The sequence below is a fragment of the Perissodus microlepis genome, chromosome 18 (genome assembly GCF_051167445.1).
Source record: "Perissodus microlepis isolate ML-2025 ecotype Zambia chromosome 18, ASM5116744v1, whole genome shotgun sequence".
Classification (NCBI taxonomy): Eukaryota; Metazoa; Chordata; class Actinopteri; order Cichliformes; family Cichlidae; genus Perissodus; species Perissodus microlepis.
The window spans coordinates 18,595,174-18,620,455 of NC_140478.1; the positions used below are offsets into that span (position 1 = coordinate 18,595,174).

At 42.7% G+C, this 25,282-nt stretch overlaps 1 protein-coding gene across 11 annotated transcripts in view; it reads right to left on the reverse strand.

The window, feature by feature from the left end:
• Positions 1 to 25,282, reverse strand: part of adgrl2b.1 (adhesion G protein-coupled receptor L2b, tandem duplicate 1) — a 100,604-nt gene that overhangs the window by 60,044 nt on the left and 15,278 nt on the right. For 10 of the 11 annotated variants that reach the window (XM_084912952.1, XM_084912951.1, XM_084912950.1 and 7 more), the window contains exons 2-3: positions 17,580 to 17,794; positions 1,144 to 1,357 (exon numbers count right to left, since the gene is read on the reverse strand). In XM_084912952.1, coding sequence (XP_084769078.1) covers positions 1,144 to 1,357; positions 17,580 to 17,655 — 290 coding nt within the window. In that variant the 5' untranslated portion in view covers positions 17,656 to 17,794. Of the gene's footprint in view, positions 1 to 1,143; positions 1,358 to 17,579; positions 17,795 to 25,282 lie in introns of those variants that run through there. The other variant, XM_084912953.1, reaches the window with a different exon arrangement.

Genomic DNA, 25,282 nt, shown 5'->3' on the forward strand with positions numbered 1-25,282 from the left:
TAATTACGGTCAGGAGCCCATTTCGTCTCATCTGAATCATTAGAATAATTCTGGTTAAGGGCTTGTGGTGCAGACTCTTCTCAAAGCCTTCACTCGCACACTGCCTCCAGGGAATCTTCAACTGAGATAAGTTTGAAGTGTAGCTTCGGCGAGTCAGTCTGACTTGCCGACAGATGTGGCGCACAGTGTGGCAGGTTGCAGTCAAACCGAGGGGCATGGACACCGTCAGCAGCATGTTACTATGTGAGCGTACTGAGGCGGTGCTGTAAATTTAGAAAGACAGAATAAGATTGCTGGATTTGATCTATCCCTGAAACTATTGTGCAGTGCCGGACCTCATGGGAGTAAATACAGAAGAGAGCGAAGCAGGGAAAAATCCCAGAGGTCTGAGATGGTGGGCGATGATGCTCAGAAGCTAGCGCACGGAGGGGGCAGGTTAAAGACAGAGCAGTGCATTAGAAGATGAACTGTGCTGGTTACTATTTATGAATAGTTCATCCAGTGCCCTTTAAAAACACACACTCCTCTAGGGGTAAGCAGCAGTGGAGCTAAAGTGTTGCTGTGATGTCATTTGACAGAGAGGCAGCATCCTGTGAGAGGGTAACCAGGATAAAAGGCATGATGATGGGCATTGCTCACTACCTGAGGCAAAGCCACTTCAATGCACTACAAGTGTTTGAACAAAGCAAGCCCAATGTTCCAGATAGGGAATTAAGAGGGTGTTCATGTGACTCGCAGTTCTCTGAGCTACGCTGATTATGACTCAAACAGACGCAACAACGCGCAGCTGGTTTGAAGAGCTCTGCAGCACGGATGTCTATTCCTGCCTGTCAAGAATTAATGTGCGCCCCAGTTTTCGAAAATTTCAAATGCCACCTACATAATCTCGTCAATGGACGAATAAATTACATTTAACAAGGTGTGAGATGTCGATTAATTGTCCGGTATGTAGGTGGCTGCACGAGTGGGGCGATAATTTTAACAGTTCTTTTGTGCGAGGGAATGTCTGGTGCGGAGAGAAGGGGGAACGGAAAAAAAAAAACAGAAAAACGAGAGCCTTACTTTTAGTCCTCAGCTCCTGGTTGTGTTTGTGAAATAAGATCCGCCCTTTCATGACAGAGTTTTGTCTTTTTTTTTTTTTACCTTTGTGATATAATCTTGTAGGCGTCGGGGAGGTAGCATTGGACGTTCTCCATCTGGAACGGGTCAGCATCGCAGATCTTGTCGTCAGTGCGGCCGTAGTTGGCCGTCTCGATCATAATGACATCACTCCCCGGGCAGCGGAGATCAATTGCATATCCTTCACATGAGAGCTCCCTCCGGACCAGCCCGAAAGGCAAGGCCGCTCGGCTGAACCCTGACAGAGGGTGAGACGCACGGAGACAGAGAAGAAGCACATTAAATCAGGGGAAAAAAGAACGAGTTAAAAGGATCACTGCTCTTGATACAATAAGACCACACATCATGCAGTAAAAATCCGCTGGCGCAAAATAAATAGGCAACAGCAGTCCAATGTTTACCACAGTTTTAAACAGGAGGGCCATTACACGCGATATAGGACCGGGGAAAGACGAAACAATTCATGTCTCCATCGCTTTGTGGTCTAAGCCTTTTGGCTAAGACATCAAATTTTGAATCACTGGAGACCAATGGTAACCTCATAAATTCTTGAGCAAACACAAAGGCCACAGTGCATCCGGAAGGTCTCCACCTATAGAGAACAACCACCGCAGAGCCAAACTGAACTGGACAGAGAATAGTTTGTTTTACGCTCGTTAGAGACCTCCACCCCAGCATTTGTTTCTTTTGCTTTTCTTGCTCTGTAAAGAAAAGAAGAAGAAGGGGGAAAAAAGGGCAAAATCCCAGCAGAAAGGAGTGTAATATAATCCATTTTACAGTGCAGGCGATCGAACAGGGGACAGTCTGGAGTCCACACAGGAGGAAAAATCTATAGATGGAGCGCAGCCAAATAGCTCTACTTTAAGGGGAATATTAACTATTTCATTCAAATCTCTGCCTCCTTTCAGCAAATTACACTGGGACAGGTTATTTCTCAGCATTTCGTTTTCTAACTTTTTTTTTCTTCCCCTAAGTAATAAACTGCCGCGTCACGAATAGAGTGGAGCCACAGATATGATGATTTACAAAGAGAGAGGGAACAAAACTGGAGAAAGCAAAAGATCCATTATGTGTGGTTAAAATGATCTGAACTACAAAAAAAAAAAAAAAAAAAACGAAAGAAAGAGAAAGGAAGAAAAAAAAATGTAACTGTCTGCAATTTTGAGAAAACAATTAGGTAAAATCTAAGCAGAACATGGAAATGTGTTCCATTTAAGAAGTGCAAGCAGAGCGCTGCATGAACTGCCAATAATCGCTGTTGTTTGCAGCAATGGTGGGCCCCTGAGGGGGCAGCTACCATTTGTATTTTCTGCACTGCTCTCTCCTAATTAGCCCTCCTTTCAGCCTGTTACCTTTTTCCATGCTCCCATTGGCTCCTGAGCATTGTCATGTACTAACACTTACCACCCCGGGTTCACATTGCCCCCTCACTCTAATTATCCTCACACTTTTGACAGTCAGGGTCTGATGCAATTAGCATTGTCTGAACCGCTCAAAGCTGAAGTGATTCGGGCTTGAAATTCCTACCCTTAAACCCCAACACACACGTCTGCTAGCCATTCCAGCCCGCTGTGCCTGGCCCCGGTTATAATGATATTCTATGTCACTCTGTACATGTCACACCAGCAAACAGACAAAAAAAATAACATCTGTGAAACACACACTGTTGAGAATATAATGTTAAAGTCATTGTGCATTAGGAAAAACTCCTGCACACACTAGAAGCAGTAGCAGGACAGCAAAATATGAAACTAATGGCATAAATTCTCTGGCATTCGGCCACTAGACATTTCATTATAATACCATGATCTATCTAATGGCCAGTAGATTCTGCTTAACTGGACTGTTTATCACCTCATTAGGAGACGTCATTGTAGCCGAGCCATAAGTGGAGGGCTGCGGGGTCACTCCATCTTTCCCAATAACTACTACAATTACCCAAACCTTTCAGAAAACCTGTCCAGAATGGCAGATGATAAAACACAGAGAGAAGTCGTCGGCTTTGCTGCAAAGACTAATGATCGGCCCGCCTGCCATTCCTCATGGAAGGAGTGACGGGTTTATCACGGCAGCTAGAGAGGACAGACAGAAAGAATGCATTTCATTGGGTTTTAAAATTCTAAGCAGGGAGACGAGTCTTTCGGCTGAAACACCCTCGTGGACACACACACGCACACGCCATCTGCCTTTTGTAACCTCCTTTCTCTGGTTGTCCACTGACTACTCTGCCTATCTATCAGACCGCTATGGCATGATAGCATGCTGTTGTCAACAGAAGCCTAACGATTGATTAGGCCTGTGCCTCGGCGGCATCCTCCTCCCTCGCTTGTATAGATTTCTCTGGTTATAGGCTAACAGTACATCAATTAGGGGGAGTATCTAGACCGTACTGGCGGCCTAAAGAACAAATTGCTTCTTTTCCAAACTGTAGATAGTCTCTGCCTCATTAATGACCGTCTTGTCAACTTGTAATTGGGCAAGTAATGACAAATCTGTCTAAAAAAGTTAAAATACATATAATGGTTTTTATTTTTTATTTTTTTTGGTACTGTAGGAAGAAGAACAGAGCCGAATTCAAAGTAAAATATTTTCGGTCGACTTAATTGGGTTTCGCTTAAGATCTTAGGATTTAAACACGGCTATGAAGGAAAAACCTTGTGGCAATAAGAGGTTTCTGGGTGTCGGTATCCTTTCGTGTTGATTTTCTCGGTTTAAACAACTTTTGCGAGATTCTGGAGAGGAGGGGGAAGACTGTTTGTGTGCACAAATGTCAATGTCTTAGGGAGGCATGAAAAGCTTTTCATCTCGCGTTCTGTGCTTTGTTTGACTGTTCAACTTTGCAGCAGTTGAAGATTGCGACAGAAGGGCACCAGCTGCAGGAAAAAGAAAAAAGAAAAAAAAAAAAAAAACGGTGTAGAGAAAACTGCAGGAAAAATCCATAACACAAACACTGCAGAGAACAGACTGCTCCAAATGTATCCATACCTCAGATTAACTTGAAATGGCAAAATTATTGAGAGCTGAATTATGTTTAGCCATGGTAACCACTTTGACTTGGCTATAATTGGCTGTAATCTCTATTCCTGGCCTTGTTGACATGAAGTCTTATCATGCATTCTGGTCAGTGAGTGACTGCGAGAGGAAAGTAGCTTTTCAGATTCCTCCCCCTGACCTGCCTGCTAAGCTGTCTATTGAGCTCAAGAGAGCAAAGCAAGGGCTGGGACTGCTTCTCAATATGTTGCATTCTGGGTGTGTTTTTTTTTTCTCCTCCTTCTTCTTCTTCTTCTTCTTCGGCTTCTCCAGTTGACAGCCTATAATTCACTGGTGACAATCCCCCTCATAATACATATTTTGTTTTCTATCAACACCCTTGAAATTGGAAGTGGCACTGTGGCTCAGATGGGTGCATCTAAAACCATCCACAGAGTTACACTCCGTGGCTCTTAAAACCCTGGAGATGAAGCGAAAAGATAATGGAGGTTTGGTGTCGAGGTATCGCCATTTGGCGACTGCACGCGGCAGACCGTAACACACATGTTCGGGGTGATCTTTGCTGCTCTGAGCGTTCCCTCTCAAGAGTGCTGTCGTGACCAACCTTTAACCCTTCAAAGGCCTCGGCATCAGGACAGAGAGAGAGAAAAAAGTTAAGGAATGCCCGACCGGAAAAAAAAAAAAACGTGGGCCACTTTGGGAGGGTAGACAGAGCGGCGAGGGCTGGCACAGACAGAGAGCAAAGGCGTTGGCTGACGCTTGTCATCCTCCATTAAGGATCCTTTGATTGGCCTTTGTGGTCCGGGAAACGGCAAACAGCTGCATGCAAATGGCCCTGTTTCCCCGAGGCTGGCCCCCATTGTTCTGGGCTTCGGTTTGACAGGGACGCTTTCTCCACAGCATAAAGGAGGGTGTAGCCTTTAGTCAAATAAGAGTGCCCCCACAGAGGTCACAGCAGGAGTACTTCAGGATTGTTTGTCTTTTCATATTGTTTCATTCCCCATACTACTGGTAGCCGACATCTCTGGAAGAAAGAGCAAATCTCGGAGTCAAGCTTTTGCTCCAACGGTGGGAGATGCATCCATAATCCAATATCCGAGTGGTCACAGAGCAGGTTTTGCTCTAGTGGAGTAAAGATATTCACTGGGGGGGGGGAAATAATAAACTCTCATTTGAATTCTTAATATTTAGCTTCTTTTTTTCCCAGCTTCTTTGTTCTTTACTCAAGTATTTCTAATCTGCTCAGGGGAACTTTCTGATTGCTGGCCAAGGAGAGGGAAAAAAATAGCTTATAAAAAAAAAAAAAAAAAAAAAATCAAGAGACCACTGCGGTAATTCTTTCATGTATTAATTAAAACACAAGTACCCTTCGCTGTCTATGCACATGCCTCTCAACTAACAAACTCAAAAGTTGGGTCTAATTCAGCTTGCACGGTCCAAAGGCAGCAGGCAAAGTCTTTTTTATTTCCCCATCCCTCAATTTGTGAGGCATCTGGCGATGCTGCCTAAAATGTTCCCAAATGCAGAACATGACCACCCATCAGATGTGAGAGACAAGCCGGGAGCGAGGTGGGAGATGAGAAAGGAGATTTGGGATTTACAAAGTAACACCTGCTTTTCAAATACAGACAACACCCCGAGAACTCTTCGCTGTGCCACCGGCAGATCATATTTCATTTCAACTGTCAAAACGCGCTGAAACACCGGGAAATCAACGTGGATATATGGCACCATTTCCCATGACACTTAAGTCCCAGCTCTGGTCCACCTTTGCTGGGAAGTGTTTCTAAAGACAGTGTCAGACAAGACCACAAACCACGCCAGCCTTTCCCAGACAACTGCTATCAGACACTCTTGATTCCGATATAAGAATTTTAAAATAGAAACTGGCAATATAGGACCGAGTCCATTTGTGGTTAGATGAAGCGCTCTGAGTCATATCCCTTTTCTCTTTGGTGGTACATGCATTCAGCGCTCCCCCTTCAAAAATCCCCACTTTTTTTTTCTTTTTTGCATTCTTGCTCATTGCCTTTTCTCTGATTCATCTCTTAAATTTATTTCTTATATTGAGGCGAAGAAAGATCAGGAGGAGGAGGTGGGGGGAGAAAAGAAATCACGTGCTCCATGTTGGTGCATGTCTCGTTGAGGGGGTTTAAGGAGAAGGATTTGTCATTTTGCTGAGGCTAAGCGTGACAGACACCGCTGCTGCCTCTTAACTCCTCAGGTGGATCCATTTAGAGTGCGCTAGATCCATATCACACCTGATGCAGCCATGTAATATTTCCTCTGTAACGAGAGCAGCAAAACCATAAATAGAAAAAAGTAGGGGTTTTTTTCCCTCGCCTCAGTCTTAATTCTCATTAAAAATAAATAAATAATGAAAACATCTTGAAATGCAGACGCTCCGTGTAAAGGTGATGACACCATCGCACTTTTAACATGGAGCAAGACCCCGCTTATGTTTAAAAATGACCTGGCACAAACCAGGGAAGGCAGCCACAGAACAAAATGTATATTAAATTTAGCTGCGCAAGAACTTTTCAAGATTTTCCCAGGGTACCCAACCTCTCACCCTTTTGTGTGTGTGAGTGTGTGGGAGAGACACTTGCTGGCAGGATCTGGCTTTTGCAGCTTTTGGCCCAACAAGATCCCACAGCAAATAAAACAGAAAACCTCAAAGCTTCTTCTTCATGGAGAAAACACTTACAGTGCATTTACAGTCCCATGCACAGGATGAAGTCTAAACAATGCAATGTAGGTCCATGCACTCCAAAAGACTTCCTTAATATCTTGGCTTCCCATCTTTACCAACTGAAACTTGAACAAAATTAAACAAATAGATTTTTCTTGCTCTTTTCAAAACTAACAAAATCTGTCAACATGCTTACCAAGGACCACTGAATAAACCAGTCCTATTTTTAAATCCATATATAACATGTGGAAATGACACATTGTGACTTTTAAAGACAGTTATTGATGTTTATCAATGCCAGAAAGCTGTTTTTGCTACATATTGTATAAAATAATATTATAATTCTTCATTTGCTTTTTTCTGATATCATCCTGCTTGTTAAAACTGACTGTAACATGTAGAGACTAACATGGTCACTCCATCATTTTAACCAGTTGCCTGTCCTGGTCTGTCAAAATCATTTGAATTGAATAGAGAGCTGCAGACAACCAGTCATCTGGCTCAAAGCCTCTTCCCCCTCTGTGAATTCAAGGAATCTGAACACAAAACTGGTCCAACTGACCAACCGTGTACACATCTGCAGGCTTTGGTAAGAACAATTTATACACACTCTCAAGTTAACCATTACTTTATATACAAAACAAAGCAGAAACAGAGACACATAGTGTACTACTAAACTTCTCTATGTGGGGAAACCCCTGGATTAAGTCTATTTTATGGCACTGCGTTTGTGTTAGTTTGCATTGGTATTTGTCTACACAGAAGGCTACGTAACCCATGCAAACACGCTTGTCTGCAGTCCTCCATAAATCAAACAGCATGCAACTGGCCCTGAAACAGGAGCAAGGGAGCAACAGGAGAGTTCACAATAACTGATTTGTGTTGATGAGGATATGAAGGCTTCTCTGTTTATAAGCACTGGCATTTTTTTGCTGCTGTTAGCTGCTGTTAGCCTCTGTTAGCTGCTGTTAGCCAGCATTAGTGAAACTGTCTTGAAGTGGATCTAACATTGTACTCTGATGTTTACTGAATAAACTGTTATGTGACATAAGAATATAATCAAACTGTTTATCAGGGGGAAAGAACATCCCTAACTGGATTTTTAGCTTATAGCTCCTGTTGTCGTTTAGCTGGCTCATTGTCAGCGGAGATGGGTGGGAGGTTTGCATGTCTAATCTGCTGACAATAGGAAATAGTGACAATATCAGGAATAAATAAGCCTGTTTAGGATTTTTAGTTCTTTGGTGAAGGGAAGTCCTTCTCCGATGGTAAAACATAGGTATGATCCTAAATAGCTTCTGAAGCTTCAGGCACAAGTTTAAATGTCCCTCTACAGCACAAAAACACCTATGACTTCTTTTCTCTGACTTTGGCCTGCTGCGTATGTGGTCGGTCTCAAGACACATGAGTAAAACGTCATCAGTCAGAAGGGAGACGTCCTTCCTGGCCACTGTATTCAAATATGGTGGGTAATAGGGGTGGGGAAAAAAATCGATACTGTATAGTATCGTGATATTTTGTTTGCTAATAATGTATTGATACAGGGACAGCAGAAATCGATATTTTGTTACAAAAAAAGTTTTTGTGCTCTGACTTCAGAGCATGTTGATCCTTTTTCTGAGCAAGAATCCTGACATTCCTTCACTGTCCAAATGTGTTTAACTTTTTTTTTGGCAGCAATAAACATGACAGTTTACTTATTTTAATTTAAGACATGTTTTATTTTAATTAAGTTTAAAACTTTTTCATTTAATGTAAAATTATATTTTGTTTTAATTTACTTTCAAATTCTTCAGTTGCTGAATGGGCTGCATAGTTTTCATAAATTGCATAGTTCAGAATAGCTATAATTGTACCAGATGGTTGCATTCAGTTAAGTTGGACTAGACTGTAATACAAACCGTTCAGTTTGTCAAGACTGAGTGTGAGACTTTGATATTAGATAAAATGAATATTGATAAAGTTTACCTTTATGTACAGAATCTGAATGTCGCAAAATATTTTTTAAAAATTGCAATAATATCGTATCGTGCGTTAAGTATTGTGATAATATCGTATCGTGGGATGTATGGTGATTCCCACCTCTAGTGGGTAAACATGGCACCTTCCACAGACCAACGCTTGCTCCCATGTATTTTTAATAGATTAATTACAAGTTTGTAATTAATACTTATATTTTTAAGTACGGTATCCTTTTTTTTTTTCTGTTAAATAACCTCAAAAAAAAAAATAACTGACTGTACCTTTAAGGATGTAACTTCTGGCAAAAACAAAATACTTGAAATGCACAGCCTCCTTTATTTTGATGTTGCAGAAATCACTCTCTGGGATTACAAAACTCTCAGAAAATGTTTCAGTTTTGCCACAAGTGATGCGAGTCGACATGGTGGATTATTTTTGCCTCTTCAGAACAGCCGGCTCAGCTGCAGAAGACTGCAGATGAAGAATTTCCCTCATGGGGCAAGAACTGAAGAAAAAAAAAAAAAAAAATCAGAAAGTGGAGGCTATAATGACTCTGTCTTAATTTGCCTCAGAAAATCAGGGTTCGCTCCTCAGTTGATTGGTAGGATGAACCCTGACCCCGTGGGCACACATCAAAGACAAGCCGCTCGGGAAGAGGGGGGCATCATTACATTACTAATAATCCGCTAAATGCAAAGAGGGTCAGCGTGTAATGCACGTCATGACAGGGAATTTTCAGCTGGAGAGATGGTACTAAATGGAATGTCTTCTTTTATTTGGTCCATGGATACATCAGTCAGATTAAAGGAAAGCATAATTCGACACCTTGTATTGTCTACTGAGAAAACAAGGCTTTTCTTAGAAATTACAAATAACTGTCACGAAGGCTAAACATTTTAGAAAAAGATGCTCGACTTGGAAGATAGAAAAAAAAAATCCTATATGCCCCTGGGAGAGTGCCACTTTGACAGAATTAGTTCATTGCTTGTTCAATATCTAACATATTGTTGCATCTCTTCAGGGGAGTTGATGAAACACAAAGAAAGAGAGGTGAGTTAAAGCAAGTCTCCCTGGTGCAGCGAGGGAATAGTTTCACAGGTTTGATCTGCCCTGAGTGATGCTTAACTCCCCCTTAAAGCCCATATTTTACCCCTGCACTTAAACCCCAGCTGGATTTTCCACTCAAGAAAATGTCTCGGAGTAAGTCAGGTGCCCCCCTGAGGGTGGGGATCGAGGGGGGGAAGCAGGGGAAGAGAAAATGAAGGAGGATGTGGGATTGTCTCCATCTCATGCTTGTGTCTCTGTTTTTGTTTGCTGTGGCAGAATCTCCCCATTTCTCCCTCCTAATCAACCCCTACTTCCTTCACTCAGCCCTGCCTGTACCGAGCACAGCCCAGGAGGCTTACTCCGCACGTCACATTGACACGGTGTCAGAAAAGGCTGCAACTGGAACACGGATGACACGAATAATGAGTCAGAGAGTACAAGAATGACAAGGAACAGAGATCAGGGCCTTGAGACGATAATGAAGCGACAATTCTGATAAGAGACGCGGAATTACTCTTCACGCGGACTCCCAGCCTGCAGTAGTCTTTAACACATTCGCACTTCTATCACTTCTGTTTGTAACAAGTCCATTTTGGTATTTTCGTGTGTCTGAAAAAACCCACTTGTGGCGAAGTGGATGGAGTGGTAACTCAGGCTGCGTTTATGCAGATGAGGTGGTGCAGAGCAATTTTAGTACTCGTTTTGGCATGAAATTGTGTTTCTCTGTTTCATCCCAGCACAATATACTTTTGAGGCTTTTGTTGGTGCATGAGAAAAATATTTTTTTTTGAAAAACCCTTTCATGCATCTTTTATTTTGACATGCGTTTTTCATTTAGTGCAGAGTCAGTGCACACGGACATACAGTTTTTAACGCAATTAAAGCTCAGTCTGTGCTGGATTAGATTAATGGGGGATTTCTTTTTAAATCAGTAATGTCTTCAGCATGCATCCTGAGCTCCATTGAACAGTGTTCATCTTGCTAGAGCTCCTACTCTATTTGATATTTTGCACGAGGGCTGGATTGGCACATCAAGTCATCATAATTCAAAAAATGTGTTGGTCACACCCATGTGTGCTTGCAAAATAAAAGCAGTAATATAAATACCGTTGACAGACCAGTACCAGAAAATTTCTGAACGTGGGAGAACTCCCACTCGCGGGGTGGTCCAGAATAAAGCGGGCAATACTACTACCTATACGCCAAAAAATGTGACACTGAAGGCAAATGACCACTTTCTTTTTAATGCTGTTGTTGTTGTTTAGTGTAAGCATCACTGAGCTTCAGCAGCCACTCCACAGCATTCATCATGTGGATACTGTACATCAAACGAGACAATAGCAAAGAATTTCAAGCTACCAGACACAAGCAGCTTCTTTTGTTTTCTACTGATTTGGGATCAGCACCTAAACTCTTTTGAAGTTTCTGTTCAGAAATGCGTGCCACCGAGGGGAGTGTGTCTCCCACATTAAAATTCTTAACCCGCCAAGCATGTAATAGCAGAACGCTAGCATTTTATGGGCAACGATGCCTTCCTTGTTAGTATTTCTTGTTTTCACTTCAGTTTTGACATAATATTGATCACCATCTGCAAGGGTCACTGGACGAAAGCGGCAAAGCTAGCAATTTTTAAACTAGCTTATCTGCTGGCATGTGAAGTGCTGGCTCTGCATCTATTAGGGTATTTGGTTGTATAATGCTCTGGCTTGAGGTCTTTTTGCTTTATTGAGTTCTATCGAAAAATTGTTACTTTGACACAAAACAGAAATGTTTTCTGAGTATTTTCTTCAGTTCCTTTGAGCAGTAACCTCTTTATTGGCAGCCATTACTCCTGATAAAAGAATTCTGGGCGTCGTGGATCTATATATACGTACTGTACTGGGCAACAGAGAAAGCTTTTGTGGCCTTTGAAGCCTTTCAGATTTACCGGGAAAGTCAATAAAAAAAAAGAACACATTCCTTAGCAATAGCCCCCTGCTATCACTGCAACAATGACCACTTTGATTGACTTGAGCGTGATGACCTTGCCCATTCCCTTCCACTGGCATACCGCTGAATGCGAGTGGAAAACAGGAGCACTGATAAGAGATGCACAGATTGCCGTGGGGGGGTGGGGGTGGCGGGAGGCTTGATGACAGACAGTTTCCTGCACCTCATCTTTGATGAGGGCATTGTGCCTTGCACACTCAATAGGGATATACACTACAAGGAGGAGGTCAATACTGATAGAGCAAGGCAAACAAAAATGTTCTTTGTGCTTAGCTGTTTCTCTGACTTTTTTTTTGCAGTGTACTTATTCAATTTCCTGCACGGCAGGAGAGGGCTTCCTTATCTTAGACTGTTTATACCTGCAAATCAGCTGGTGGCCTTTTGTTTGCAGGTGACCCACCCTGAGGTGACATTTAATTCCTAGACAAAAGAAAATGTGCGGTCGTGCTCTATGGCACAGACCCTCAGCCTGAGGAGATTACTAATACAGTGAATGCAACAGAGAAGCATTCATGGCCTGTAGTGAGAGTAAGCCTGCAGGCGCCGAGAGACAGAAACCCCAACACACATCAAACACATTGATTCACATCATATATGACCATTAGCGATGCAAAATAAATTAAATAAGACCAGTGGCAGCGTACCCACTTCCAGATCATATTTGAATATCGCTCTGACTTCAGAGGACGCTTCTGTAAGTCGGCAAAGGCAGCGAAACGCACAACTGAGCCACAAAAAGCTCGTTTTTACCGAATCCTTTGTAATTTCTTTTATTGATTGCCATCCCTTCCCCGCTGTCAACATTAGTTTTAACACCACCATTTACTGTGTAAAGCTGCAGTAACAAAAATGTGAGACCTGAGCTGTTGTGACATTTCTGATAAGGAGCGACAAAGACAGGTAGAGACAAATGCATCATTTTTGAACAATTTTCACACGGGGTAATTATAATTGTAGCCTCCCTCCCTTTGTTGCTCTCTAACAACAACCAGGTTTTTGTTCAAATGGCCTTGTTCTGCACATGCACCGCGCGTCGCCATCATCAAGCTGTCCTTAACAAATTAGTGCCCAAAATGTATGCTGTAATAACAGGGGAAAAAACACCTGGAGTGGCAGTGTAAAAAAAAAAAAAAAAGTTGCAGGTATTCATAGCAGCAACCTGCTTTTGTTGCTTTTGCACAGTCTCCCTTTGGTGTTTAATGTTATATAGCCGCTTTTGTTTTTGCATGTTTGTTTAGCTTTTTGTTCAAATAAATTAGTCCTGACGTGCCTTCAGGCTATTCAGAAGTGTTGGGAACACTAAAATCCGACAGGTTCTTGTTGTCTCCGTAAATAATTTTGTCTCAGATCCAAAACACCTTCTCACACACAAAGAAAGAAAGGGGGGAGGGGAACGACTCGGCTGCTTTCCTATAGTGTAGACTTGATTTTATTTGAAACCCTTCTGCTTCCTTTCAAGATTAAATGCATTACTTTGTTATGACAGCTGAACCCTCCTGTGAAGCAGCGACTTACACTGAGCAAATCCAAAAGTTTAGAATCGGAGGAAAAGTACTTTGTGGTTGTAAGTCGGGCTCATCTATTATTTGAATTAGCCTGCCCGGAGGAAAGAAAACGAAAAAGGAAAGAATACACGTGAAGACAGTACTTAAGAAAGGACGACGTCATGTGTGCATCTGGTCCACTGTTTATACAACTTGTTACCATAAGGGGTGTGAAGTGAACAGCTCTGAGATGCTATTGAAATTTAAGGCCCGCTTAACATTTGAAATTAAACTGTCATAAAAGCGCAGCTCTCGGCCCCATAAAGTAGATGTTTGTTCGTCGGCCTGACTTTTACAATCACGTCTAAACACACAGTGGAGGAAAGGAGGCTCTCGCTCTCAAAAAAACGCACTCAGGAAATCGCTGTTGCAATAAATCTAGGATGACCCCATCGAGGGCGATATTGTATTTCATTTCCTCTGAGCGAAATCCTGATCCCGAAGATTCATGCGACTCTGGCTCATTTCAATTTCGCGTTCTCCTATGATTTAAAACTTTCCAGGTCCTCGGTTATTATTAAAACAGTATATTGTAGTGCTGTGTCGTGCAGAAATATGTCCGCGGTGCGGGAAAGCGAAACGCCGCGTGCACCAGAGATTGTGGCAAAAATGCAGAAAGAATTGTATTAGCAAATGAGAGGGAGCGACTGAGAAATGGGACGATTTATTTGTGTCAGCGTGCCTCTCAATACGAAGCAAAGTCCGTTCAATTCAAATGATGAACCCCTGCCTTATTTTTTGAAATGCTTCCAGCTGGCCAAAAATTTCCATGCAAGCCTGATATATCAGATTTTTTTCCCCTTCCTCTGTGCTTGTTCTCACCACACAGATTGACCAGTCATCTGTGAATCTCCCATGGTTTAGCTGATAATTCATGATCGCCCTACCATGGACCCGCAGCATTCAATATGAATTATAAAATGGCAAGCCAAGCATATCAATGGATGACAGACTGGATGTGTATGGCCCTGGGCCAGAGAGGAGTTGCAGCACAATAGCTTCCCCCTTTCAGTCAACCCCAGGACTGCAAATACCAGTGTGGCACAAAGGAGGGTCTCCCATCAGCACAATGTATGGCGCTGCTTGAGACAAATGTTGAGCTGAGACGTAACATTAACCTTTACAACCTTTTCGGGGGAGAAACGCAGGCATGCTGGTGTGTTCGACTAAGTAATATTTTACAGTTTAAAAAAAAAAATCTCTCTTAGTGAGAAGCAAACAGCGAGTGATTCTGAGCAGCGGGGGCTGAAAACCAAAAAGCATAACGTTGCAAAAAACTTTTTTGTTTTTGGGCGGGGAGGGCGTCTCCAGTGCACCATTTAGCAGTTTCCTTACAAACGACTCTCGAGTCCGCCGACTTGATTATTCAACGCGCTGCATATTAATGCCTCTCGTTCGCACATTCGTCATGCTGGAACAATTTCTAGGACCTAAACAAACACTGCCTCTTTGCTCTGATCCTCCGTCTCTGCAGATACGGCACAGCTATCAAACATAAACTACTTAATCTTTTTACATTCCTCTTTTGTGCAATATTTTGATACGAAGGCTGCGCTGTCTGCTCTCCTTTGGTATTCAAACACAACAGCCAACGGAAAGTGTTGGCACTGACTACATGACATAATCCCTCCTTACATCTGTCTCTCTTTACTTTAAAGACTTAGATAACTGCTCTCATTCAGGCACAGCAGGCGTGTACCTGTGCACTCGCCCCACCTTCGTGGCTGCTCACTTTGAATCCGGGCGTCTTCTTTCATATCTGCAATCTAGGCGGTTTGAAACATCTGAAACGAACGTGATACCTGCATGCCCCAGTTTACTCCAGCAGACGCGTCATTTTATAGATCTGTTTTAGAATCGTGGAAGAAATGCAGGGCGAATTAGGCAAAGTGTGGAGTTTGAAACATTAAGACTAGTTCGGTCACAGCTTAGAGAAGTTTTTCTTATTAGTGTTGGAGTAAACAACTGCCTTCACACACACACAAACACATAAGAGATTCACAGGAAGTGACGTGTGGATAAAAGCCAGCATCGCTACCTTCACGTCTGCCTCTTCACCTCATCGTCTATGGGAGGTAAAATCCAATATTTAGCCTTGTTTTAGTTTTTTGGTTCTGGTAACTCTGTGTTTGCTGTCTGGGTGGTGAATCAGTGGTTCCTATTGCTTTTTTATCAGCATTCTTTTTGGCCTCTTTTATTAGAGCAGTTAACATTTAACCCTATAACTCCAATCACCATCATCTGTGTTTTTTTAACCCTAATGCCCTCATATGTTTTTGTTTAAGATAAACAAAATGCGAGCAATAAATAGCACAAAAAGGCAGGTGCAGCAAAAATGATGCAAATGAAAACTCATAAATGCAAACTGATATGTCAGCAGGTTCAATAAACAGTCCGTTTTTAGAAAAAAAATGGCATTTCCTGGTAATTATTTCATAGTTCATAGGCTTTTTACAGGGTTAAATTACAGGCAGCTAAACAATAAGCTGAAACATGCAATAAAACTTGATAAAGCTGTGCAGAGCTGTAGATTCAGGAAACAACTCCCTAGTCCCCCCCCCCCCCCCCCACACACACACACACAGTCATTTTATACATTACTATAATAAAGAAATATGCCGTATATAACTCTAAGTGAATGCCACTTTAAAAAAATAATGCTGTCCATTTGATTCTGCACGAGTCTGCCTGAAACCGAGCTCAACTGGTGTTTTTTCTTCCCCGCTGGCTGAGAAAGTCAATACCAGTAGAGTGAAAAAAATCACCCTCTTTTCAGGTATGTCGTCGAGCGTTTCAAAGCAAGGGGAATGTTTTGGGTGAAAATCATAACCTGATTATAGCCTCTCCTGGCGAGGGACAGGAGGTAATTATCAAGTGGAGTTTTGCTTGCAGGAACTCTCAGGGAAACGCAGATCATAAGTCCTGGGATGCAAAACCCTCCGGGCTGCATTGGCTGAAGGTGACTGGCATGTGGATAGAATCAGATATTGTTTTCAGATGAACCTACACACACACGCACGCACACACACATTCCTTTATTGACGGATGGGCAAATATGCATTCTTAGGCCTGAGAGCCCTCACATCAACTGAAACCCAAAACCCGCACTTTCTGCATACCAAAGCAGTATTCCTCTTTAAGAAATTCAACAGGACTATTCAGCTCAGTTTCTAAGCCAGGCCAAATCAGAGGGCTATTCTTCAAGTACCTCAGTAAGACTCTCTTCCATATTATCTAAAATTGCTAATCTACAAAGAAAAAAAAAAGACTGAAGAGGTAGCCTGCTCTATACTAGACTGCACTGCTACCTTTGTTAAAATAAAATAAAAAACTGTACGCTACAACCAGGAATAACATAAAAGTGTAGGGTGTATCTATCACAGAACAAAACAGCAAGAGAGAGAGGGAGAAAAATGAAAGATCCAAATTCAAAAGGAAGCCCCAAAATAAAGTGCTTCAGCATCTATGTGTAATCAATGCTTGGCACACGAGCATGCGATTTTGGCTTACTTTGTTTCCCGTTACAATGGGACTGAAACGGGGGAAAAAATATAATGATCATCATTAAGCAGACATACCAACATCAGTGGTTTTGATGGGCATGGAACTGATGGGAGTGTTTTGTGACAATACTTGTAATTACAGCCAAATGTACTAATCAAAAGTGAGGGAAGTAACCAAAAAAATGTCACTGCAGACAATTAAAAACACTGACACATTCCTTCCCAGTTCCTCGCTCTGGCACAGAATCAAGTGCCCCGCTTTTGATGGTTCCAAGTACACAGGCTGCTCAGAACAATCTGATTAAGGTGCAAATAAAAAAATGCATCAATCCTCTGTGGCTGCAGTGCCTCAAAGTACACTCAAATAATCTGTTACACAGCTCATCCGGCAGAAAAGGTGTAGTTATGAGGCTTTGGGGGAAGGACACACCATTTGAGTTACTGTGGAAGTGAAGAAATGTGTCAGTCAAAGTGTCCGTGCGCTGCCAAGAATATTCAATGAGTTCCATACGAGGTGTTTGAAACACCTTTTTCAAACTTCAAGGGTAAAACCACTGAAGAAGAACTCAGCAACCTTGCTACATAACAGCTCTCCACTTCTCTAGTGTGGCGACAACAATGTGTGCTAATAAATTCAACACATTCATAAGCTGAATAATAAGTGGCTTCTTGAAAGGTTGACTAGCAGCACATTAACGCTGCTTTCTGCCGTGCAACTCCATGGTAACTCACCTTGTGAACAGTGAAAGCAAAAGAGAAGGAGCAGGAGGCAGTGAAAAACCGGACACCTCCGCAGTGCAGAAGCCATTGTGTTGCTGTATGCAAACGATCCAGGAGCCTGATGGCTAATAGTGCTGGTTCGGCGAGTTGCGGAGGGAGAGCTGAAGGCTGAAGCGACGTCAACGATCAGTAGTTCTTGGAGAAGCCTCGCCAGTCATTTTTTTCATCTGGAAAAAAAAGGGGGAGAAAAAAAGAGAGGAAGATTGCATAAAAATGGAGGAAGTTAGTGAGATCTATGAGATCATTAGCGCTTCGCTGGTTTAATTGGCGTAATCTCTACAATCTGCATCCTACACCAGTTCATGTGTGAATTGCTTGTTAAACGCAGTCAAGCAAATATCTAAACACCACAGGAGGGAAAAAAGAGAAGATCCTGACTGCTGTTTGATTGAGCAAACAGAGCATTTCTCTGATTTCAAGTTTCACAGAAATATTCAAACTTTGTTCTCAAAACGATTTCGAGAGCAGCGGCATGAAAGCGCATAGCGCGCCTGATGCTCTGCGCTTATTTAGCACGCGGCGGCATGTTACGACTAAATGTTTACACTGCCTCATTCTCCCACTCGTCCCCGTTCCACCTTCCCCATTTACTCCCAGGATCCCCGCGGGAGAAAGCTTGTCACTCCGGCAACACGCTCGCAAAGGACGCCATTAGAGACACAGCTGCTTTGAGAGCTACTTTTGTCTCCTTCCTTATCGAGGGGTGGCAAAAACAGGCCTTTGTCTGTAAAAGCAGCGAAAGGTTAGAGCCTGAGACAGACTAACACGGCAGACAGATAAGCTGCTTACCAAAGTCAAACACCGAGGATGGGTGTGTTGTGTCATATGTGAAATTACGCACATACACACACAAAAACTCATATGGACTCATTCATGCACAACTCCACAAACGTACAGCAAAGGACGTGGATACGCACACACAGGAACTTCCACACACCTACACAAGCATGCAGCAAGATCTTGTTTATTTCTTGGCGGTTGCCATCTAAGCATCTCCCCACGACATGCACACATATCCACACAAACTTTGCAGCCGTCGCTATGCAAAGGAGAGCGAATGCTTCCTGCTTCTCAACGCCGCTCCTTCAGAGCCACCCGTCAACCGCCCTGATTATTTTATAATGAACCTAAATTTGAGCAGCAGAGCAGTCAGCTCTGATCGCTCTCTGGGCCTCACTAATGCGCCTGGATATTTTTGGCAACACAAAAACCCACAAAACATGGAAAGCTTTCACATTAGCATACTGAGCAATAATTTAAGCCACTATTAGATTCGTTCTATACGTGTCCAAAGCCTGGTGGAGGGATAACAGTTTAACAAAAAAAAGCCTCCACCTAGCCTGTTGGAGCCGGAGCGTATTTATTTTAATTTGAGGTCACCCTGGCCGAGCAGTTGTGCTGCAGAGTGTGCACCAAGGAAACTCGCACACACACTCACTCGGCTAGCTTATAATTTATCAGTTAAAGTTGGGTGGCTTCGTGGGATTGTGGTTTTATTTGTCTTCCAGTTGTTTACCTGCCAATGGCGCCAAACCAGATCAGATAAGGGCACAGTGGAGGGGACTCGCTCTCCTCCATGGGAGAGCTCACACCACGTCTACTCAGGCTTCTCATAATCTCGGATCTTCCACCAGCTCCAATACCGGGCAGAGCACGTGACGTCTTCCACAGCAATTTATCATCCACAAATATGAGTCCTGGGGGCCACGGAGTAACCATAATGGTGGCTGACAGGAGGAGATTGCAAACTGTTGGGGGGTGGAAAGGAGGGGCACCCCCCTGCCCCTATGGCCCGCTGGGCCTGCTGAGCCACTCGGCCCCTACAGACACCAGGGGGCGAGAGCCCGCCAGGCCTCGCGGCTGAACGCTCGCCCTCACCACCCTGGGGTTCTTTCTCCCGATCAGCCGTCGCCCTGCTGAGTAACACGTCTCCTTTCTCCCCTAAGCTGATGCAGGACACAGGCATGCTCATCTTCCTAAAAACACAGTTTTGTTTGGTGGGATTTCTGCACTGAATCGGTCCGGACTTGAGATAAAGGGATTAGGCGATTAACACTGAGATGCTTTACACAAGCGCTGACAGACGTATCATAATTTCACATCAGGGGATGCGGCGGGGAAGAGGGGGTTGACGTTTGTCTAAGGGGGAGGGTGGGGGGCTAAGATGATCTCGAGCAGAAAATGATTTTAAGAAGTAAGTGAGGCATCGTTAACCCCTCGGAGATCGTGCCGAGGAATTATGTACACCCACCCCCCACCTCGAAGCCGGGGAATTGAGGTTACTTGTTACTCGGCCAGTGATTTCTGCATAATGATAATCATGCTCCACAGAGGCCGATATGTTAAAAAAAAAAAAAAAAAAGGGAACACAGTTATGACTAACTGTCACCACCTACACTACATCTAATGAGCTCAAATCTATAATATACACCAGGAGACAAATGACACAAAAGTTATTAATTTTCATCTGCGTTTTTAAGCTCCTCTTCCTACAAAAATACAAGGAAATCTATTCCCTGAGGGTTTTTTTCTCCCTCTCTCCCTCCCCGTCCTCTATTAACAGTATATCTTTCTGGAAACGAGACAAAAAACTTCACCAATGAAATGAAAAATGCTATGCAAACATTCACGACATCTGTTTTTCTTTTGTCTCTTACACACACACAGTGTGGAGACCCAGGGAGAGAAATCTATCATCAGTTAGGATAATGGAGAAAATCACAGTCCACAGCAAATTTTTCACATCAGCCTGATAGAAATAATAAGCAAGCATTGAAAAAAGGATGGCGAGCAATTAAAACATAATTAAAATAAATGGATGGAAGGAGACAGCCCACATGTCTTCACATGAAATACTAGGCTGTGTGTAACAGCCAGCTGAATGAATGTGAGGCTCCTTTGACAAAGCTTGTATCTGCTTCACTCAAGCTGGAGAGGCGTCCAGTGAAAGAGAGTGGGAGAAGAGGGGGAGTTTGGGAGTTTCTAAGCCGGGAGGGACTAAATAGATGGGAGAGGGAAGAGGAGAGGAGGAGAAGAATGGAAGGGGGAGAAAGAAAGGGGCGGTGGGGTCACCGAGGAGGATTGACAGGCTGTGAGTATGGCCTGACCTCCTGGGTTTGCCTCCAAGTTTTCTCCACAGGCTTAGCGAAGACAAAAATAAAGCCCAGGAATGTTAATTTATTTTCAATTGTCAACGCCGAGAAGAGAGATAAAGAGCGCATACATACATATCAAGTACGAGCGGAACAAAACTAATGCGCAACTCCAAGTGTAAGCTCAAAACCTACAAGTGAAATAGAGCCGCGGCCCTGTAGAGCTGGATCTTGCCAACACAATGATCCGTCTTCCACTCTTTGAATAACTACTAATTTGAAGAACTTTCTGGCCCGCCCCTTTGCCCTACATTCAGGACAAAAAAGAGAAAGGAAAAAAAAGAAAAAGACACACATGTGAGAGGAGAATTTGAAACATCAGAAAATTGTTGATGAGCTAGAAGTGGAAGATGCGAACTACAGGAACTAAGAAAACAGAGCCTCCAGACACTCGTTTTTTTTTCTGTCCTCGGTGCGCCCTGACGTTCCCAAGGAACTCTTTTGTCATGACAGTCCTGTCAGGGCTGCGCTTTCAACCCCTGCAGCGACATGATGTCATTTCCTTGGCTCCACCAGTGATGTAGGGAAGTTGCCGTCAACTGCCAGAAATAGAGACGTGGTGACACCGGGCGCAGTCTGCAGAGCGTGCTTTATCAACACTGCTGATAAGATAAAGCACTGTTAGGATTAACAGGCAGTAAACAGGGGGGTTTACAGCCTCACACAGGGAAACAATTAAAGACAGATATCTCAAATAGAGCCGAATCTTCCTTTTTTTGTCTTCAGCTGCCGTTCTGTAAGCACAACAAGAACTTACAGTTTCCAGCTTTACAAATGTTTCTTCTTTTAGGTGTTTTCGGTGAATGCTGTTGGGGGAGTCGGACGTAGAAAAGCGTAAGAGCAGTTTAAGTACTTAAATATGCTTACGTATATTAGTAAACATGGAGCCGCAGCAATAAATAGTAGCAAAATATTCGGATGATATCTTAATCGTTAAAGCGCTGGTTCCAGATGTGGCTCAAATGTTGACGTTTGCGGGTTTTCGTAATCTTGTTTTGGCTAAACAGATAAGATTTTTGACGATTCGCCCAGACGTAACAGCAAATTTTTTGAGTTATTTTTTTATCTCTAAAAGTGGAGAAAAGGAAACGATAGAGCGGTAGGTTGCTTTGCTTCGTGACGCACGGATGTTGGGAAGTTTGCTTGAATGTTTTGGCAAATGAGTGTGTTTTCACACGCTAATTTTTTGTGAAAATATGTCTTTGCATGAGTTCCCATTAGGCTGCACGTGCTACTTATTCCCTCATAATTAGAACAGGCTCAGTGCCCATAAATAATTCATATGTCAACAGGTAATTTATTTTTTTTTTTAAAGATGGTTTGCAGATGACGAGGTCAAAAACGTTCCTGTAACATGTAAATATGCAAAGCTGCAATTGAAGGCAGCTCCACTTTATGTCTTGTTTTCTTTTTGGAATAAATGGCTCCAGATTAAAAAGAGACCTTTGTGGATAGCATGCTTTTAAGTAGAAATGGTTTTCGGTGCAGCTCAAAAAGCGCAAGCACACACATATACACAAACACACAAAAAGAAAACTTGAAAGGTGCAAAGCTTCACTATTTTATTGAGAGAGGACAACAGTTGGTGTGTTCAGCGGCTCTTGGCCAAAAGATTGAGCCAGTAGATAAGATAGAGTGCCAGCGGGCAAATGGACATGGTGAAACAGAGAGGGGTGAGCAAAGAAGCTTAGCAAAGTGAAGAGAACAAAGAAGACCCGGGCTGAACAACCAGGTTAGTGTCAAGCAAAATGAAGAGAGGATGGTGTGTAGCTTTCAAAAAGAGCCGTGCGGGGGAGCAGACACTTGGATAAAGGGTAAAAAGTGGAATCTTCTGTTGACGCCGGTAGTTGAAATCACCTGTCAACAAATAATGACAGCTGCCTAAAATAATTACCATCCCCGGTCTGCTTTGTCTGTCAACGATCAAATTAACACCTAACAATTATTCTTACCACAGCTTATGAAATGTCACCGATAAAAAAAAAAAAGCTTCCAGTTGAGTCTAACGGTGACGATATTGAAACAAGCAAAAAAAAAAAAAGGCAGTGAGTGATGTGAAGCTGTACACACAAAGAAGAGTGAGGACTTCCAAATGTCCTGAGTAGATTTAAGATTAGTTCTGTGTTTCTAAAGCGAACAAACAATATCTCAATCGAACAATTTCACTGGTTTTTGATGAATTGTTTGGAGTATCAAAAGCTGCGAGTAACAGGAGTAACAGAAAATGATGTTTTGCTCCAGTCTGCATGTATATTGCATTGTTTGTTTGGGTCTTCGGGGGACTGTGTGTTTCCACACTGTAATTCTTTAGGAAAATGTGGCTTTGAAAGATTCATTTGAGACAGCGAGCGCTTCTCTTGCTTCTTTCTTCTTAATTAATCTTCATGTTTGAGAAGCTACGGCAGTGCATGTTCAGCATTCTGCTTGATAACCGATTTAAACAACTAATACATTATCAAAATTGTTGGGAGATTCATTTTCTGCCAAGAAAACGGCTTTAATGAGCCATCGCTTCAGCACTGGCTTTATCATCACTGCTGTGACGCTCCCCGATTCCCCCAGTTGACCCCGGAAAAAGCTACATCATACCACACGTATTTGAAGAGATCAAAGAAAAACAGAGGGAGACAATGACCGAGGTGTCAGTTTTATTCACTGATATCTGGCTACAGGCTACTACTGAGCGCCGTAGCTGTTCCTGCTTGGCACCAAAATGAATAGGCTGACCTCAGAGCAGTTGGTTGAGCAGTAGGGTCACTGGAGAGGAGCAGAGAGCAGCTTGACACTGACACGAAAAAGAGCGGTTTCTCCTTTCAATCAGTCTCTTCATAAATTTACTGAAGGCCTCACTTCTCACCTCCTCCACGCATAATGCTAGCACTCCGTCCCCCAACCCGTTCGCTCTTTTTCCACACACAAACACACCCACACACCTCGTACAGCATTAAAGCTGCATTTTTTACGAGGGAAAACGCGATTGGCCTGGCAATATCACCCCTCCACCCTTCAACCTAACCTTACTACACACGAGCAGCGCATTCACAACAGATTCATTCACTTTCAGCACGTTTCCACTGGGTGATATGTTGATGTTCACACCTTTTCGGGGGGGGGTTGCGCACCAACTCGATGTTAAATTTTTTACACACTGTAGCTCCATTCAGACTGCATTAGGTTTTAGTAGGATGTTAACCGCTAACACACAACATCTGTGACATTAATGAACAACATGCAGGCGAGGAGTGACGGCGCAATCAGCCTCCAGCTTTGCAAAACTTCATTCATGTGTTGCCATCAAATCGAAATAATCCAGCATTAATTTCCACCTCTGACAACAACTTGTTTAAACAACGAGAAAGGAGAAGAAATCCTACATGTGGCCCAAAGTGATCTCAGCTTTGGGGTCTGGGCCAGAACAGCCCGAGGGGAGAGGCACGCTATTTTGCAAACTATCTGAGGGTTGTCATTTCGGATATAGGACCGGCTTAAGGTGTTATAAAGAGTTTATTTCTACTCGCCACTGGTAGGTCAAACCACTAAAAGCCACACAAGTTACTGACACGGCAAGACTCAGATGGGGCTGAAATATACAGACATGCTCCGTTTTAAACGGCATTTAAGTGAACATTTAATCCGTGAGATATTTTAATATAAGAAAAAGAAGCTGCAATTTTAACAGTATGTCTCAGTGTTTTTACATGATAAATGTGTAAAGAGACAGAAAAAGTTCTGGTAGCCTTGCTATTATAAATTGAGGGCAGCTTAGTGCCCAGCATTTATATGTAATATTTTAACTGTGGATCCACTAAAGTAAAACTAGAAAAACTGGCTTTTTTCTGTCATTTCATTGTTTATTACTACTTTGGCATAGTATGAATGGGAATACTGTGGAGTCTTTATCAACAGGAAAAACTGCAAAACCTCAAAACCTATGCACTCCTCACATTTTCCAAAGCTTTCCAGTGGGCCAGATTTGAATCTTTCCCGGGCTGATTCTGGCCCCTGAACCTTATAGTTGACACCCCAGTAGTAGATGTTACAGTAAAAGAAGCTTTAAAAAAATTCTCTGGCACTGATATGTTTTTTTATTAAGTGAGATGGCACATGTAGGCACATTTAGATATTTAAATACATCTAATGAGTAACATGTTCCTTTACTGCAAATTACTGGTTATAACGCCATCACTACTTGTTTGGCCAAGCAAAGATAATATAGATTCAGATATAAGCATTTCTATATCAATTTTTATATATATTATTAAAAATTTTTAATAATAGTATGTTGCTATTGATCAAACGTATGCTTCTGTCTGGTCTTTGATGCCGATCAGTTTTGGCACCTTTTTAAGAGAGAGAATATTTAGAGTAAAATAAAAGAGCAGAGTTCTCAATATTTTTTTTCCTAGCCTCTACTAGTACATCCTGTCTTGCTAGACTACCGATCAGAGAGCAGGGGTGTAGCCTGACAAGTAAAAGTCAGGGCAAAGGTATTCTCTTCATCTC